The 18,833-nt window shown below is 43.3% G+C and overlaps 1 protein-coding gene across 3 annotated transcripts in view; it reads right to left on the minus strand.

Moving 5' to 3' along the window:
• The window catches only part of ttn.2 (titin, tandem duplicate 2), a 246,500-nt gene that overhangs the window by 174,623 nt on the left and 53,044 nt on the right, over positions 1 to 18,833 (minus strand). For all 3 annotated transcript variants that reach the window (XM_044216152.1, XM_044216154.1, XM_044216153.1), the window contains exons 43-67: positions 14,415 to 18,239; positions 13,378 to 13,656; positions 12,494 to 13,057; positions 11,967 to 12,248; positions 11,592 to 11,870; positions 11,216 to 11,497; positions 10,819 to 11,097; positions 10,201 to 10,488; positions 9,817 to 10,095; positions 9,393 to 9,674; positions 8,983 to 9,261; positions 7,904 to 8,182; positions 7,031 to 7,309; positions 6,640 to 6,927; positions 6,229 to 6,507; positions 5,063 to 5,344; positions 4,359 to 4,637; positions 3,988 to 4,266; positions 3,612 to 3,890; positions 3,236 to 3,523; positions 2,868 to 3,146; positions 2,247 to 2,528; positions 840 to 1,118; positions 448 to 729; positions 66 to 344 (exon numbers count right to left, since the gene is read on the minus strand). In XM_044216152.1, the coding sequence (XP_044072087.1) occupies positions 66 to 344; positions 448 to 729; positions 840 to 1,118; positions 2,247 to 2,528; positions 2,868 to 3,146; positions 3,236 to 3,523; positions 3,612 to 3,890; positions 3,988 to 4,266; positions 4,359 to 4,637; positions 5,063 to 5,344; positions 6,229 to 6,507; positions 6,640 to 6,927; positions 7,031 to 7,309; positions 7,904 to 8,182; positions 8,983 to 9,261; positions 9,393 to 9,674; positions 9,817 to 10,095; positions 10,201 to 10,488; positions 10,819 to 11,097; positions 11,216 to 11,497; positions 11,592 to 11,870; positions 11,967 to 12,248; positions 12,494 to 13,057; positions 13,378 to 13,656; positions 14,415 to 18,239 (10,851 nt within the window). The remainder of the gene's footprint in view (positions 1 to 65; positions 345 to 447; positions 730 to 839; positions 1,119 to 2,246; positions 2,529 to 2,867; positions 3,147 to 3,235; positions 3,524 to 3,611; positions 3,891 to 3,987; positions 4,267 to 4,358; positions 4,638 to 5,062; positions 5,345 to 6,228; positions 6,508 to 6,639; positions 6,928 to 7,030; positions 7,310 to 7,903; positions 8,183 to 8,982; positions 9,262 to 9,392; positions 9,675 to 9,816; positions 10,096 to 10,200; positions 10,489 to 10,818; positions 11,098 to 11,215; positions 11,498 to 11,591; positions 11,871 to 11,966; positions 12,249 to 12,493; positions 13,058 to 13,377; positions 13,657 to 14,414; positions 18,240 to 18,833) is intronic.

The raw sequence follows: 18,833 nt of genomic DNA on the forward strand, positions 1-18,833 counted from the left end.
CTTGAACATTTTCAAACAATACCCAGCCCTAGTCATCAAACTCCAAGTGGGAAGAAGACACTAACCTAAGACAGTGAGATTGATTTTACTCAGGTCCTTCCCGACCTCGTTCATAACCTCAAATGTATATTCTCCAGAGTCCATTTTCTCAGCAGACAGCACGTTCAGGCTGGAAATCATCCGAGAAAATGAGATTTTGTATTTCCTCCCGGAGGCCAGCTCAACACCATCCTTGAACCACTTAGGTGTGAGCTCTGGGGTTCCACACACTTTGACCTCGAGGGCAGCAATATCGCCTGCTGTCACACTCAGAGCATCAGGCTTATCCACTATCTTCGCAGGTTCTGGAATCAATAGAGAAGGAGCAGAAAATGTTTGTGATCAAACCTGCAAGGGAAGTATGGACAAAAAACTGCAAGAGAAAGAGAGAATTATATGATTACAAACCTAGAACAGTCAAGTTAGCGAAACACTCGACACTCCCAGCATCATTTCTGAGTTCGCAGGTGTATTTGCCTGCCGTGGTTGCATCAGCCTTAAAGACTTTAAGAGCGACCTGGTTGTTCTCAAAGGTGATTTTCCTGTTGTCACCGTCCCTGAGAATGTGATCCTTGTCTTGAACCCAGGACACAGTAATGGGTTCAGAACCTTTAACAGTGGCCACAAGGGTCACCTCCTCTCCCAGTATTACTGTCATGTTAGACAGTTTCTTCACAAACGACGGCGGCTCTGAAGAGAGGAGAAAAACAGCGCAAAAGGGAAAGTCAGCAAGGTGACAAAGTAATTTGAAAATCTAATAATTATGATTTTCATTTGAGACTATCGCAATTTCTACTGACCTCTGAGTTTAATTGACGTCTGGCAGGTGTCACTTCCTACACTGTTTGATACTTTGCACTCGTATTCGCCGGCATCCGAGGGCTCTATCCCAATGACATGCAGCGTAGCTGAGCTGCCCTCGCTCACCATCTTATACTTCCTGCTCTCCATCAGCGGTTTCCTGTCTTTGAACCAAGTGATCTGGAACGGAGCTGTACCGCTCATCTCGCAGTACAGACTCACGTCCTTACCCTTCAGCCCTTCAATGGGCTGAGGTACTTTGACAAAAGATGGGGCGTCTACAAAAAGATCAGGAAACTGTTAAAGAGGCATACACGGGAAAAGAATCCATGATGAAAGCTTAAAGCTGAAACCCGTAACATTTCATGTGTTGTCACACTCTGCAGTGGCAAAAGGCCCACAGCTAAGATGGCAGAGTTGTTGAGGAAGTTTATTTGAACTACAGCTAAGGTGGTGGAATTTTTGTGGAAGGTGAGAATGTTGGAACTACAGTCAAGATGGCAGAGTTGTGAATGTTTGTGCGACTATAGCCTACATGGCGGAATTTTTATGAAAATTTAAACTACAGATAAGATGGTATAGTAATTATGGCAAGTTTATGGAATTACAGCTAAAAAAGCAAAATTTGCTGTGGGAGGTTGTTGGAACTAAGTTGAGATGACAGAGTTGTTGTGGAAGGATGAAGGAACTAAAGCTAAAAAGGAAGACTTGTGTAATTTCCTGCAAAAAAGTTGTGACTGTTCGATCGAACGACAGCTAACATGACAAAGTTGTTGTGGGAATTTGTTGGAACTACAATTAAGCTGAGATGGCGGAGTTGTTGTGGATGGATGATGGAACTACAGCTAAAAAGGAAGACTTGTGTAAAGTAAAATGGCGGAATTTTGGGGAAAGGATGTTGGAGATACAGTCCAGAAGGAGTTGTGGAAGTGCACTGAATCTACAGCTGACATGGCAAAGTTGTTGTGGAAGGATGTTGGAACTACAGCTAAGATGGCAGAGTTGTGGAAATGTGTTGGAACTACAACAAACACAGTGGATTAAATGTGGAACAACTAGTAAAAATGGCTGAGGTGTTGTGGAAGATTGTGTATCCAGCTGTTTATTTGAGTCAGAATTTGAGAAAAGTTTCCAACATGTTTTTTAAATGCACTGCCAAAAACGGGCAACCCGACGAAAAAAAAAAAAGAGTCTCGAGCCAAGATAAAGGTGCTGGCCTGAGCAATTGACGATACTGCACCATACCGGATGGATATATAAAGACTCATAAAAATGTAACGTATTCCAGCTTTAAGCAATACAACAAAACTTTGACTAAAACCTCAACAACACACTGAACAGCCAGTGCATCAGAAAGTCAGACCATGAAAAATAAATGATGATTAGGAAGTCAGTGAGAGGCTGACCTTTAACGGAAAGTGTGGTGCTGCAGCTGACACTGCCAGCATCATTCTGAGCTTCACAGGTGTAAACTCCATCATCATCAAAGCTGGCGGAGAGCAGTTCCAGGACTGCTACCGAGTCAACAAATGATGTCCTGTAGTTGCCCCCGTCCGTGACCTTGGTGTCGTGTTTGTACCAGGTCACTTTCAGAGGGGCTGTGCCATTGACTTTGCACTCCAGGCGGAGTGACTCACCCTGCTTCACAAACTTAGTAGCAGGGAGTTTCAGGACAATTTCAGGTGGTTCTGGAAAGCCAAAATACAGACATGTTAGCTGCTGGAAGCATGTAGGGGCACTTAAATAGATTGTTACGACAGGCAGGAGGTGAGAAGATGAGATAAACTGAGGGCATAAGCTGGCGTAAGATGGGTTAGCAGCAGAGGCAGGATGGCTGTGGAAAATGCAGGTGCAACACAAAGGGAACAGTTCTTGATGAGAAGCCCCAGCAATGAAAAAGCTCCAAATAATAACAATGAAAGTGCTGCGAAGCTGGGAAAATGTGATAATCACTAGTTTTAGCCAGCGATACAGATGTGAGATGAACACAGCCACGCAAGAGTTGATTTAAAAGATGCAAATCCAACCTTTGACTGTCAAGTCTGCACTACAGCGTACAGAACCAGCATCGTTGCTGACTTGGCAAGAGTAGACACCACTCTGGGTGACACCCACTGAATAGAGCTCTAAGAAGCAAGAAAGCCCATCCAGCCCGGTGAAACAAGTGGGCCCAGTCATGAGCTCTGTGTCGTCCTTGAACCATTTGACCATAAAGGGAGGCGTTCCCTTAAATGTGCCTTTGAAGCGTACAGTGGCATTGGGTAGAGCCGCCTGGGACTCAGGCAGCGTCACAAAGCTGGGAGGTTCTGAAGAGAACAAGACGGACCAGGTTAAAGAGGTACTCACCTTTGGTTTAGGATTACATGACTAATCATGTTGAAGAGCACTGCCTGACCTTTAACCATGAGGGATCCACTGCATTCACAACTTCCTGCTGCATTGGTCAGTTTGCAACAGTAGGATCCTGCGTCAGATCTCTCTAGCTGTTCGATTTCGATGGACACAGAATTGTCCTGCTGAATGAGTTTGTGTTTTACACCACTAGAGATTTTGGTCCCGTCTTTCTGCCATTCCACAGAGATGGGCAGGGAACCGGATATTTTGCAACATATCTGAACAAAGGAGCCCAATATCTCTTGCATGTCTACCAAGGATTTGATGAAGCTTGGGGCAATTACTTGTTCTGTTACCAAAAGAATGATAAGAAAGTAATTAGGCTTTGTTCAACATGTCATTATGTACCACAGGAGTATTGTGTTTTTCACACTAACCTAGTATGATCACTTTGACTTTGCAGGTGCAGCTACTGATGTGGTTTGCCACCTCAAATACATACTCTCCTTCGTCCTCTCTCTGAGCGGACTGAATCTTCAGGCTGCTGATGTTGTTCTCAAAGATCAGCTTGTGCTGCCTGATGGACTGAAGCTCCCTGCCATCTTTCATCCATTTCACTTTGAGCTCAGGGGAGCCCGTTACCTTACAGTCCAGACTGACTGGATCTCCAACTGTAACTTTTATCACCTCAGGTTTTTCTGTGATCTGAGGAGGCTCTACAATGCAAAGCAAAGTCAAAAATTCATAAAGTTTCAAACCAAGTTAGGATCATGGAAAAATATGATAGCCATGATTAGTTAAGCACAGGTATACCTTGCACTGTGAGGATGGCAAAGCACTTATCCTGCCCAGCCTCATTTACCACCTGGCAAGTGTATTTCCCACTGTGTGTTGCCTCACAAGCAGGAATCCTGAGAGTGGCTACATTGTTCTCAAATGTTCTCTCAATCTTTGGATCCTCCAAAATCCAGTTCTCATCTTTTTGCCATTGTAAAGAGAGAGTGGGAGAACCCTCCACAATACACTGAAACTCTGCCATTTTACCCAGAACAGTGGCAGTGTTCTCAATCCTCTTGGTAAATGTTGGTGGTTCTATTAGAGAAAACCAATGAAATGTTAAAGTGAATAGACAGTTATTACCTCAAAAGATAAAAATGTGGATTTGTAATTCTGATTAGACCAACCTTTGAGGTTAAGCGTAATTTTACAAGTACAGCTTCCCACCTCGTTAGCAACAGTACATTGGTATTCACCGACATCTACAGTGTCACATTTGTGCACCTCTAGACCTACAGTGTCATTCATCTGGGAGAAGCCATGTTTAGCACTGGGTTTGATCTCCTTTGCATCTTTGTGCCACGTTATTTCAAATGGACCAGTCCCAGCAACCTGACACTCAAAAGAGGTACTGGAGCCCTTCACAACATCAACTGGAGCCAGTTCTCTAATAAATGATGGCGGTTCTGAGATGAGAGAAAACAGACTGTCACCTACTGTACTGTTCTAAACATTTTATGCCACAGACACAGACTCTATCAGCATTTCCTGTACATTTGGGAGCAAAGTTTCCCATAAAATGTTTCTTGCTGGCTTGAGACAGAATTTGAACTCTATTAGGTCCATTAAGCAATCTGTTAGGCCAGCTAGTCTATGGAAGATGCCACTTTTTAAAATGGTGATTTGCAATTTGAAATAATCTTTTCGTTTTAGGAACCTAACGTTAAAACTCTGAAATCAATCAAAATCAACTGAAATCAATGCCAATGCAGTTCTTTCAAGCAGAATGGCAGATAATCTAGGAAAGGTGGCCTCTTCAGTTTTTGGGAAACCAATTCTATATCTTTAAAACTCTTGCACAACAAGCATCATGTCTTCGGATACAACTAACCTTTGACCTTGAGCTCCATGCTGCAGCTCTCACTGCCAGCCTCATTGCGAGCCTCGCAGTAGTAAAGCCCACTGTCTTTGGTGTCAGCCCCACAGACTTCCAGAGTGGCCACAGAGTTAACAAAGACCATCTTGTACCGATCACTGGGGCTGATCTCAGAGCCCTCCCTGAACCAGCAGATGTCTATCTCAGGTGTGCCGGTCACCTGGCACTCAAACACTTTACTCTGACCAGGACGGACCACGGACACACGGTCCGGAGTCCGTGTGAACTTAGGAGGCTCTAAGAAACCAAATAAAACGATAGATGTAACCATCAGACAGATGACAAGGGGAAAACTTTGATCTGTAAGTTGACAATGTGTATGTTTCCATCCAAATGTTGCTCAAATTTTAAGCAAATCAGTGTGTGTTTCCATCAGCTGCTTTGTGAATATCCTAAAGAGGCTAAACAACACAACATAATCAAAGGAAAGCCTGGACTTGTTATGTAACAGTGGCAACATCACAGCATTTCACTGCTGCTTCCCAAACTATTATGGCATTTATTTACTGTTGATCATTTATTTGCTCCTACGATATCATTAATCACAGAAATCTGTTTCCATCTGACTTTATTGCATCTTCTCTTTGACTGACTTTTCCAGCTCAGCAAAGCGCAAAACCTTTCTGCAAACTTTATTTAGGCTTTGTGGAATTCCTTTCTTAACTCTTCCTGTCAGTCTGGAGTTGTCCTGAGTATGGAGAGGCTCTCCAAAAACAGAGCTTCAAAGGGTCATGATATATATAATAAAGAGCAGTGATGAAGGTATGGAGGACATCTTTTTCTTCTTCTTGTATTGTTAAAGGGAAGATCCCATTCTATTTAATGTTGCACTTCCCCTTGCCCCCTACTGGTCATCTTTTTTCTTGTGCCATTTGCAAGTGGTTTGGGGCCTTGAAGGGCAAGTGCAGTGGGAAAGTGGGAAGTGCTATACAGTCACTTAATACAGCAGCAAGTTATGAATGAAAACACTGCTAAGTTTGAAATGAATGCTCTATCAGAGAGTGGAGGGTCAGCGTGAAGTCAAAGGACAAAAACAAATTCTAATTCTGAATTCAAATGTCTATAAGAACAGATGGATGGAGACATATTTATTAACTCAATTCAACATTAATAATGATAACCTTTGACAAAGAGTGTTGTCTGGCATGAAGTGGAGCCGACATCATTCTGTATTTCACAGACATAGTCGCCAGAATCTGAGGTTTTGGCAAAGAAAAGCTCCAGTGAGCTTGAGGTGTTGTCTTTGATCACAGAGCAGTCGGCACTGGATAAAATCTCTTTCTTGTTTTTAAACCATTTGGTGGTCAGTGGCGGTGTGCCAGAGACCAGTATGTTAAACTGGACTTTTGAGCCAGGCAAAACATTCATGGATTCAGGCTTTTCAAGAATGCATGGTGGTTCTGGAAGAGAAAAACTAATTAATGCTTGTGAAAGCGGCACATATGGCAAAGATCCTTTTGGATGTGTAGCTATACTTTGATTAGAGACATCCACCTACTGATAAATACTACAAAAACAAATTGCGTTCAAACCTTTGACAAACAAGATCCCAGAGCACTGGACGGTTCCCGCTTTGTTTTTAGCGATGCAGGTGTAGCTGCCACTATCTTTACTGTCAAGATTAGAGATTTCCAGAAAAGCAACACTCTCAAAGAAAGTGCACTTGTGTTTCTCATCAGTCTGGATCTCTTTCTCATCTTTGTACCACTGTATGGTTATCGGCAGGGAGCCAGATACAAGACACTCCAGATGAGCAAACGATCCTTTGATACCTTCCGTCTGCTTCAGTTTTCTTGTAAAAGATGGTGGAATTATTTGATCTAATATAGATAGAGGAAAAAAAGAGTTAAGAAGCAATGTTCAAAGTAAAATGTAATTAAACAAAACTAATTTCAAGTTCTATGGCACACATTAAGAACTGACCAAGAATGGTGAGTGTGGCCTCGCAAGAACTTTGGCCAACATCATTTGAAACCTCAAAGGTGTATTCACCACCGTCACTTTTCTCAGTTTTAATAATCTTGAGCACAGAGCTGGTGTCTGTGCCATGTACTTTATATCTCTGGCCTGAGGTCAGCTCCTTGCCAGCCTTTAGCCATCTGGCCTTCAGCGGTTTTGTGCCTGAGAATCTGGCCTCCAGCGTGGCCGGATCCCCCTGAGTCACACTGATAGACTTGGCCTCCTCTGTGACCTTAGCTGGTTCTGACACATCAAAGAAAACAGTCAGCAAAGAATCTCAAACCCGACGTACTACAACACAGTGACGGACCAAGAACTAAAGTCAATAGCAGACTAAAGATTCTAAAGATGCATTTGGTCCTTATCAGCTTGTAAGGTCATAAAATGATTATGTGAAAAACAGTTATTTCCCACATGCTTTTGTTGAGGTGGTCATGGGCCAATGGTAAATCCATTACCAATGAAAAAAGGGAACCAATGAAAAATTCCCTTAAGGATGTAAATAACGGAGGCCAAACATAAAGTCCACCATTAGCTCTTGTTAGCAGCCTGGACACATCACTACATGTAGGCTGTTTGACAGCTATCAATCAAGTGCTTAAGTGAAATGTTACAATTCGTAAATGTAATGTAAATGTACTATAGTGTCTCTGGGAACTTATAAACTGGGATTTAATACTTTGTTGGCCATTTGAAGAAAACTGCCTGCTAGTAAATGTATGAATGTGTGACATCACAAGTTAATAAGGATTGCCTGAACACACCATTGGAAAAATTCAAATTAGGGTACAAACAGAGCTCAGTTTCAAATGCGAGTTCTCAAGTATCTTAACCAACCTTTGACTGTCAACACAGCAGAGCACGTCTGGCTCCCGGCCTGATTCTGTGCCTGGCAAGAGTATTTGCCACCATGTTTGCCCTGTAAGATGGTGATGAGCAGCAGAGCAGTCTTGTTCTCATATGTAATCTGAATGTGTTCAGCCTCTTTGAGCTCGTGGTTGTCTTTCATCCAAGACACAGTCATGGGCTCTGAGCCCTTCAGAATGCACTGCAATGAAACCTTGCTGCCCACCAAGGAACTGAGGTTCTCCAGCTTTTGCACAAATGATGGTGGTTCTACAAGGAAAAATTTTATATGAATATTATTGGAGTCTCTACTAAATATTAGCCTCGCAAAGTCAGACTTCATCCCGCAGCTCAGTCTTTGCTATGAGATTTATGTTTGGAAACCATCTACTGAGGATCAGCTGAGCCTGACACATTTTGGACCAATCAGAGAGCTGCATCTCCAAACTCCTGATCCAAGGGAGCAATTTAAATTAGGCATAGTATACTCTATATAAAATGAAACCTGACTCAGCAGATGTATTTCTATCCTCAGAATTATCAAGAAACTGGTTTTGTTGGAGTTTCAGAGAAATCTACCAATGTTTCTGGAGCAGACACCCTGTTTTTTTTTTTTTTTATCTATCAGAAGCAAAAACCAATGACCACCCAGAGAATGAGCATATTTGTCCAATCAGGTGTAGGAAGGGTACTGCTGTCTACACTATATATACAACATATATAGCAAGGGACCTTGTTGCTCTTCCTGAGGTTTCTCCCTTGTTTCTGTTTAAGGGTGTTTTTTAAAAGATTTCTTCTGAATTGAGGGTCTACAGATAGATGGTGGTGTGTGTTGTACAAATGTAAAGCCCTCTGAGACAAATTTGTTATTTCGGGCTATATAAAAAAACTAGAAATAAAGCTGCCTCAAGCAAATGCATACTGAGCGTTGCCAGATCAGAATGAGGGAAGAGGGAATTGTGTGCTAGCTTTGCGAGGCTATCCAAATATAGGTGGGATCGAAAATGTAGGTTTTTGAAATGGCAGCAGAAAAGTTGACTTAAAGATAAGTCCATAGCATCTAAACCAACCTTTTAGTGTTACTTGACAATCACAGGAGGCCCTCCCCACTTCATTCTCAACAGTGCACTGGTACAAACCGACATCTCCTGCCTCTACTACCAGCACCTGCAGGGCTATCAGGTCATCTTTCACAGTGATCCTGTGTCTCTTGTCATTCCTAATCAGCTTTGTGTTTTTATAAAATGACACAGCGAAAGGAGCGGAACCAGAGACTTGGCCCTCCAGCATCATCTCAGAACCTTTCACCACATCTTTGGGCTCCAAGCTACGCACAAACAATGGCGGCTCTAGAAGAAAACAATGGAAGTGTCAGCGCATTACACTGGACCACACAAGTATGACATATGATGATGCCTGATAAAACTTAGGTAATGTTTCAGTGCAAGGAGAAGCATTAGTAAACCTAAAATGAACCAACCTTTGACTGTAACTGTACTGCTGCAGCGGTCACTTCCAGCCTCACTGGATGCCACACAGACATAATCGCCACTATCCTCTACTGTACAGTTGACTATTTCCAGAGATGCCACTAAGTCAGTCAAGGCCATTGTGTATTTAGGACTGGAGCTGATCTCCATTTCATCCTTGAACCACTTAAAACTGATGACGGGGCTACCCGTCACTTTGCACTCCAGCCTGGTGGAGTCGCCGCTGGTGACGAGCTTGGTAGCCTCAAGCTTCCTCACAAACACAGGAGGTTCTGAGAGAAGAGGTTAACATTCATTATGAGACAGAAAACATTACGTATGTTAGTATCAAAAGAGATTGATGTTGAAAATTGATGTCACTCAAGAATGTCTAGACATTTTCATGCAGCTTCACATGATACTGAAGACAGGCACCTTTCACAAAGAGGACTGCGGTGCAATCCACTTTCCCAGCATCATTGGATACTTGGCAGGTGTATTTAGCGGAGTCACTGGGTTTCACAGAGTGAAGCTCCAAAGAGCTTGAAGAGGCATCTTTCTTTATGAAATATGTGCCTCCAGTTATAATCTCTTTTTCCTCTCTGAACCACTTAACAGCTAAAGGAGCTGTTCCAGTAAAGGCTCCTGTGAAGGAAACAGTGGTTCCTGGTATAACTTCCTGGTTGTCTGGTTTCACTGTGAACACTGGGGGCTCTGGAGGCCATAAACAAAACAAAGTTTGCATTTCATGTTAGCATGAAATCATTCAAAGATTGTACACAACAAATAGAAGCACAACAAAAGCCAAACATTCATAACCTTTGACGTAGAGCGTGCCACTGGTTTCTTTAAAGCCGGCTGAATTGGTGGCTCTGCATTTGTACACTCCAGAGTCAGCCTTCTCCAGCTGAATAATTCTCAGTGTAGCAGAGCTGTCTTTGAATTCAGGCTGGAATTTGGATCCAGACATGATCTCCTGGTCGTCTTTGAACCAAGCTATGGTCATGGGTTGGGACCCAGACACCTTACAATCCATGGAGACGTCATTATCAATGTTACCATCAACTCTTTTCAAGGACTTGGTGAAAGTTGGAGGCATTATCCGATCTGGTTGTTGAAGAAAAAACATCTCATGCATTAACACAGTTTCATACTGTATTTTAAAAGAATCATTCTAAAATCACAGCTAAAATCCAAAAGAAAATGACACTCTGCACACTGTCTTTACTTATAATTCAAATGTTGCTTAATTGTAAGACCTTAGCTTAATGTAAGTCCCAAAATGTGTGAATACAGTGTGTTGAAGTTTGTTTCCTTGTAGTTATAAACATAATCAAGAACTATAGATTTTGGAAGTAAAAAGTTGTTAGTAACTAAGACTTTCTAAAACAGCAAGAACATTATCAAATGTTAAAGAAGCAGAACACAGAAGCTAACCTAAGACAGTTACTGAGCATGTGCACTGGTCTTTCCCAACTTTATTCGACACCTCCATCTTGTACTCTGAAGTGTCTCCTTTTTCTGCCGAAAGAATCTTCATGGTGGCAATATTGTCCTTCAGAGTCATCTTATATTTACGGCCACTGATCATCTCCTTCCCGTCTTTAAACCACTTCACTTTGAGGTCTGGGCTTCCAGAAATTGTGCACTCCAATGTGGCTGAATCCCCTGCAGTCACACTGATGGATTCTGCAGGTTCTACAATTCTGGCAGGTTCTGGGATAAGACAGACCCATCAGTTATTAAGATATAAGAGTTTAGACACAAGAACCTATAGAACTTGACATAGGAACTAATCTGTACAAGAATCTCTGCATCAAAGATGTCATCTGACCTTGCACAATCAAGGTAGCTTCGCATTTTTGTTGGCCAGCCTCATTCTCAGCTTGGCACAAATACTTGCCGCCATGGCTGATGGCCACTGTTGTTATCGACAAGCTAGCAACATTGTTCTCAAACACAATCTTGATGTTTGGATCGTCATCTCTCAGTATTTCAGAGTCCTTCATCCATTTAACAGTGATGGGAGCTGATCCCTTAATGGTTGCCTGTAGTTTCACTGTATTTCCCAACACTGCTGTAGCACTCTCAACCCTCTTTGAGAAAGTTGGTGGCTCTACAAAAACACATTAGGAGTTAAAAACTGAGTGTGAAGCACAAGATTAAACCTCAGTCGATAACACGGTTTTATTGAGCTCAGGTTTACTAACCTTTAAGTTTAGCTAAGGCCTTAGTGGTGACTTTCCCCACATCATTGGATATGATACACTGATAATCTCCAACATCTGCACTTTCAAAGGTCTGGATCTCCAGCCTTGACAAGGACTCTTGGGAGATTATTTTATATTTCTGATCACTGGTGATGGCTTTCTTATTTTTTAACCAGCTGATTTCAAAAGGAGCTGTTCCTGTGATCTCGCACTCCAGCTGAGCTGCTGATCCCTTCACCGCCTCTACTGTCTGCAGGTCTTTTCTAATGGATGGTGGCTCTGGGTGTGAAAAGGGTAAGTAAAGTGTATGCAGTTAATACCAAAGGTTTTCTGAATTGAACAGTAAGTGTAAAGTAAATGCAAGATTTGACAAACCTTTAACAGCTATAAGGGTGCTGCAGCTCTCACTGCCAGCATTATTTGACACCTCACAGGTGTATCTCCCACTGTCTGTGACCAGAAGGTTCATTATCTCCAAAGTGGCAACTCCATTCTTGAAAGAGATTTTATATTTTTCTCCATCACTAAGCTCTCTCTCATTCCAGAACCAGTGGATGCGAAGTTCAGGCGATCCTTTAACAGTACACTGTAAGCGTGCAGCTATACCTTGTTTCCATGTAATCTTAGGTTCCATTTTCTTTACAAAACCAGGGGGTTCTGAAAGGAGTGTTACATTCAAAAACACCAAGATTTTTAAACATTGTCAAAAGAGAGAAATAAAAAAACAAAATAACCAAGACAGAAAAGTGTGAAAAAGAAATGAAAAGAAGATAGCAGTGCACTGTGTTAGCATCAGCTTGCAGTTGGCTGAAAATAGTTGTCAGCAATAATCCACTAGCTCATTTCAAGAGATATAAATGCTTTCATCAAAGATAACGGAAAGATCATCTTTAAGATCTTACCTTGAACTGTTATCACAGCCTCACAGGATGAGCTCCCAGCCTCATTTGTGGCTGTGCACACATATTTCCCAGAGTCCTTCAGTTTAGACTTGGGTATCTCAACAACAGCCACCTTGTCCTCAAAGGACAGTTTACACTCCATGCTTTGGTGGACTTTTTTGCCATCCCTGGTCCAGGTGACGGTCACACCAGTGTCCTCGTCCACCTGGCACTCCAGCCTCAGCGGGTCATTGACAGCAGCTGACGCTGGCTCAATGGTCTTAACAAAGCTGGGCTTGTTGATAACATTGAGCTCTGTGGTAAAGGTAGCAGTGCCAACTCTGTTGGAGGCCTTGCACAGGTACACTCCCTTGTCAGTCAGCTCAAGACTTTTAATGTGAAGGGAATACTTGTTCTTTTCACATTTCATGACATAGTTCCCTTCGGAGGAGATGGCTATGTTGTCCTTGTGCCAGACAACTTCCATGGGTGAGGATCCAGTGAGTGAGCACTGGAACACAGCTTGTTTGCCCACATATAAAGTCATTGGGTCTGGTTTTGATACAAATACCGGCGGGTACATTTCTATGGAGAGCAGGTAGAACATACAAAAAAGTTGAACAAATTTTAAGGAGTGGAAAAATACACCTACATCAAAAATAAACTAACCTGTGCAATCTCAACTTGTTGATCGATGTAGGTTTAAATATCAGAAAATTTGATCCTCAACATCATCAAGTCTTGCCAATTGTGACATCAGATCCAGTTTATAAACAAATCATCACTTCCACAATGCAACAAAATGATTCACGGTAAAACGGTGCAAATATGTATATAATTCTCTCTCTCTCAAACACACACATATGTAAAGCAATAATTTAAAAAAGGTCCCACTGGGGTCTTACCAGTGACAATGAGTGAGGCAGTGCAGCTGTCAGTGCCATGCTGGTTTGAAGCCTTGCAGGTGTATTCACTGCTGTCGGCTTTGACCGGGTTCAGGAGCTCCAGGGAGGAAGTGGTGTGGCGGCTTAGGATCCTATACTTCTCGCTTTGTTTGATCTCAATGCCAGACTTGTACCATTTGAAGGTCACACTTGGAGCATCCTCGATTTCACATTCGAACTTGGCGTGGCTGCCGACGTTTATATCCAGAGGTGTGATTTTCTGCCTAAAGACAGGTGGCACTGAGGCACACGCAGACAAATTAAAAGGTAAATGTTAGTAATGGAAACTATGAAACTCTTGTAAAAAAAATGACAGATCAGAAACAGGAATGCTGGAATGTACAATGGTGGAAGGCAATTCTGGAGTGACTGTGGAATAGAAAAATAGCAAGAACATTAGCCCCATGATTTCACACAAATCTGCCCGAAAGAAGATGCTATCATTGTACGTGATTCTCATGGGGCTAGGGTTCAGGCTAAAAGGAGGAGAAACAAAGAGTTTGTGATAGATGAAGCAATGTCAAGTTGAAGCCCTGAAAGCATGCAGAGAGGCATTAGAGATGTGGAGAGAATGGACCTAAAGGAATGTGACAGACCATGGGTTTAAAACAAAGGAACCTGTTGCCACCGACATGCCAAAGTGACCATGGAAAGATCATGAAAGTTGCCTGAAGGCCAGGACCATGACAGCCATTATAGCAAGAAGCTTATCGACTACAGAGCCTTAAGCTAAACTTGCATGGCTGGGACGGTTCTAGTCAATTATTGACTGTACAATGATGTGGAACAAACAAGATATGATGAGTTAGTACCATCCAGTGCCCTGCTGAGGGTGCTCATGCCGAGCTATGAAATGAATATACAGACCAAAGTGACAAATGCGGAATTTTATGTGAGGACAAAGGTCTTGAATGAACCAACTTATGTGATTGATTAGTCACTCTCAGAGAAAATGGATGTATGAATGAATGATACATTGATTTTTCCTGTTATCAAACCTCTTGAGACCACAGTGAGTCTTGAAGATGTTGTAGTCCTGCCGGCTTCATTCTCAGCCTCACAAACATATTCTCCTTGATGTCTCTCCTTGACAACTTTGTTGATAACCAATGTGTATGTGTCGTGGTCTTTGGAACACTTGAACTCTTTGCCGGATTTAACCAATTGCCCATTGAAAAACCAGTTTACCTTTGTGACATATTTAATGGTGGTGCTAAAGGTTACTTTACTCTCTTCCACAATGGATAAGTCTTCAAGGGAGGTAACTATTACAGGATATTCTCTCTGTTCTGGCCTGACTGCTGTGATCTCCTCTTTGAAGATCTCCTCCCTGTGCTCCTTCTGGATGCTGACATCCACCACCTGTTCTGTGGGGACAGTGATGGGGGGCAGGGCAGTGGTAACAAAAGCTGCTCCTACATCTTTCTCTCGGCTTTTCACCGTTACTGACCTCACCTCCTGACTTGACACCTGCACCGACTGCTCAAAAGCCATGTGAGCCTCGGTGGAAATTTTGATCTGGGATGAGATGGACTGTTCCATCTTTGTTGCCTTGGATTCCTGCACCACAACCTGCTGCTCAGCTGCAGCACATTCAACTGCCATTTTAGACTCAGTCTTGAGTGCAGCAGCCTGAGATTTAACAACAGTGAAATCCACTGCACTCTCTGCCACGCTCACTGTCTCCACCATGGATGACAGCATTTGCTTAGAGCGGGCCGAGGTGACCTGTGCCCTTTGAGGTTTGTCTAGCTGCATAGTGCCCGGCTGTTCTGAAGTTAGAACATGGGCTTCCTGGTACACTATGGAGTGGAAAGCTGCCTGGAGTTCAGTCCTGAGGTCAGCTGTCTGAGGGTATTTACCCTCAAAAGCCAGAGTGATCTCCATAGGAGCACCTGTTGTTGTAATCAGGTATGTAAACATGGCCCGCTTGGGCTCTCTTTGAACCTTGACTTCCTGTACTTCTACAGCCTGTAACCTTCCTACGACATCAGCCAGTAACACTGGCTGGTCGCTGGCCACAGCAGACTGAAGAGCGTCTCTGAGCTGACGTCGTATATTCAGACTGGATGGTTTAGGGATCTGAATCACAAATGTCATCTCTTTGGGAAGAGCTGTGCTGTCTTTTGATTCTGATGCCATAAGTGACAGTTTCGGCTGTGTGGTGACAACAACTTTAGTAGACTCAGATTTGGTGATCTCCTGAGAGAGCTCACCTGTCAGCACTCGCTTCTCATCCATCACTATTGACTGCCTGACTGACTGGCCCTCCTGGATCTGAACAGCAAAGTCCTGTTCTGCTGCCGTTAGAAGGACACTACTCTCAGTGGAGATCTCTTTCTCCTCAATCTGGATTGGCTCAGTGGGAACTTTTGGCTCTACAGCCATCTGGCAGGTGAATTTATCCACAGCTGTAAGACTCTCAGTGTGACCCTCCTCTAAGGCCTGACTGTCTGCCACAATGGTGACATGCATAAGATTCAAGCGATCCTCCTTCTGCACCAAAGCTCGCTGCTGCTTGATGTCTGTGGTAACTGGCGTCTCCTTTGGCAGCTGCATTGGCTGGAAGGAGAGCTGGAGGATGTTTTGAGGCCTGGGCTCAGTTCGAAGTTGAGACTGAATGCCAGTCACAGACAAATCCAGCTCTGTGTGATAATCTGCTGTGAGCTCCCTTCTTTCTTCCGAGATTGCTGCATGACTCCTCGTCTTTTCTTGTTTCTGCGCTGCCACCTGCTGGTCAGGCTTCTCAATTATGAGAATAGCCTCCTTGGGTAGCGCCTCCACAGGCTGGGTTGACTGTAGATGCAGCAGAGTATGGGCCTCTTTCTGGGGGTGGATAGTCATGGTGCTAGCCTTGGACTCAAACTCTGATGTGTCCTCATAAACTACTGTCCTCTGCTCATCCTGGCTAACAGTGTGCAGCAGAGTGGGACTCTTACTGGTCACTGCCTGCTCTGGTGCTGGTTTCTCACAGGTAAAGCTCTTCTCAGATGGAAGGAGGTCCTGGTCTGTGATAACCTGCAGGTGCAACAACTGCTCTCCTTCTACCAGTGACTGAATGGACATGGCACTGTCCAGACTTGGCAACTGCTGAGTGGGCTCAGCCTGCAATATTTGCTTCTCTTCAGCAGTTAGAGCTGCCTTCATCATTTTATCCTTACAGAGATGGGCTGTCTCCTCAGCAGGCCTCTGCATGGAGAACTTAGTCTCCTTGGAAAGAGTCTGTTTAGACTCGCTGACTGAGGTCAAGAAGGGCCGGTGCTGTTCTTTCCCAACAGAAGACTTCACAGCAGAATCTGCTGTTGCTAGTTCAGTTGTGTGGCCCTCTGCAAGCACCCGTTTCTCTGCAGACTGGGCTGAGTATAAGATCTTAACACCTTCCTTAACCTTGTAACCCTTCTCCTCCTGTGGTTTGGGGATATCCTGAGACTGCTCTTTTAGGATAGACAGTTGTGACTCTACTTGATGCCCACTGACTAGATGTTTACGTTCTGAAGTGGGCCTGATAGTAGCAGACTTCTGGTCAGCCAGAGGCTCTGTGCTAACAGTAGAAAGTGGGGTGAGCTCCTCAGCAACAGCTGACATCACCATTGACCTCTTTTCTCTAGCTGCCTGAAGTTCAGTGACCTCAGGGCTTTGAATGCGATCACAGTGCTGCTCTGTGAGGTCCTGACTCTCTTCGACAGATGATGTAAATGCTGCCATGTGAAGCTGTTTTGCAGGAACAGCTGAAACCTGAGGTGGGTGGGTAGGAACTACAGACACCCTCTCCTCTATCTCATGTGACTGAAGCACTGCTGCCTGGTGGGTCAGCTGCTCGCGATGAATAGTGGCAGCAGAGATATCTAGTTCTCTAAGGGAGCCGACTTGCTCACTGGGAATTATCTGCCGATCTTCAGTGCCGATGGTGTAAACCATCTGATCTGTCCTAGCTCTGTCTTGGCCTGGGAGGCTGACCTGGTACAAGCGAGACTCTGTTGCCTGTTCTGTCATTGTAACCTTATAGCCTTTCTTCTGAACCATTGTCAGCTGCTCCTGTTTGCGAGAAACAGAGACTGATTCTCTGAACACAACAAGCTCAGCACTACAAGACGCCTCCCCAAACTGGTTGGAGGCCTTACATGTATACAGGCCGCTGTCTTCCTGTTTGACGCTTTTAATATTGATGAAGCCAGATGCATCTGGGTTAGCTATAATAATACAGTTTCTACTGGGCTGGATCTGGAATGCCCCCTTGAACCACTTCACATCAGGGATTGGATCACCACTGGCTTTGTAATTAAAAGAAACCTCTCCTCCTTCTGAGCACCTGACAGGTTGGATCTGAACTGTGAAAGTAGGAGGTTGACCTGTGACCTTAAACATCTTCTCAACCCATTTCTCCGCCTGGCTAACATCAGGCTTTTTTACTTCGAGGTATGTGGTGCATGTTGTCTGGCCAAATCTATTGGTGGCAGTGCAAGAGTACTCGCCCTCATACTCAGATGTGACCTGGGTGATTACTAACGTGTATTCCTCTTTCTCCTCTATCAACTTGTATATAGAGGAGCTCTTTATCACTTTTCCATTGTGAGACCATTGAACAGTCGGCTTTGGAAAGCCGGACAGTTTGACGGTAAAGCTGGCTGTTTCCCCAGTGGTTACAGCTGCTGGGGAGAGCTGGCTTAGGAAAACTGGCTTTTCTTTTTTCTTCTCTAAAGTGGAAGAGTAACGTTTGGACTCTGGCTTGAGTTCAAGTGTTTTTGTTTTCTGTGGTAACTGGACACCAGTGTAGTAGGTTTCCTCTTGTTCTTCCACAGTGGTGATGGTGGTGCTACAACGTTCTGTCAGGAAATATTGAGCAAGACTGATGACAATATCCACAACACAAAAGCTTTGATATTAACAGTGAATTCATACAAGAATATATTAGGGCTGCCCTTGAGAAATTCTCAGTCAACTAATAGTCGTAGTCAGACTAAGTCGATTTTTTCTAATCAGTCGATAAGTTGACTAAATAAAGCATTTTTACCATTATTATTGTCCCTCTGCAGGTGCAAAATCTCTTGAAATCTGGTGCTCAGTAAAGACAAAAGCATATTTGTGAATAGATTTAGATGTTTCATTTTACAGTTATTACTAACGACAACCAGCTCATTCATAATTAATATTGCAAAAAATATAATTTTAAATATAAACATGAAATCTCTATTTACAAAGACCCCAATTACCTATTAGTTGACTAAGTGATTAAGAGAGGACAGCCCTACTATAATGTACTACTAAGTTAGTTTATGTAAGCACCCCATATTTGCTAAAAATCAAGAGAATGACCCTAAAAAGTTTATTCCAACAAACGGATAGATGATTCTGTAACCTTTTCTCAGCTGAATAAAGTGGTATATTTGTCTGGTTATATATCACAATTGAAATATGTT

This window comes from Siniperca chuatsi, linkage group LG12 (genome assembly GCF_020085105.1).
Source record: "Siniperca chuatsi isolate FFG_IHB_CAS linkage group LG12, ASM2008510v1, whole genome shotgun sequence".
Taxonomy (NCBI): domain Eukaryota; kingdom Metazoa; phylum Chordata; class Actinopteri; order Centrarchiformes; family Sinipercidae; genus Siniperca; species Siniperca chuatsi.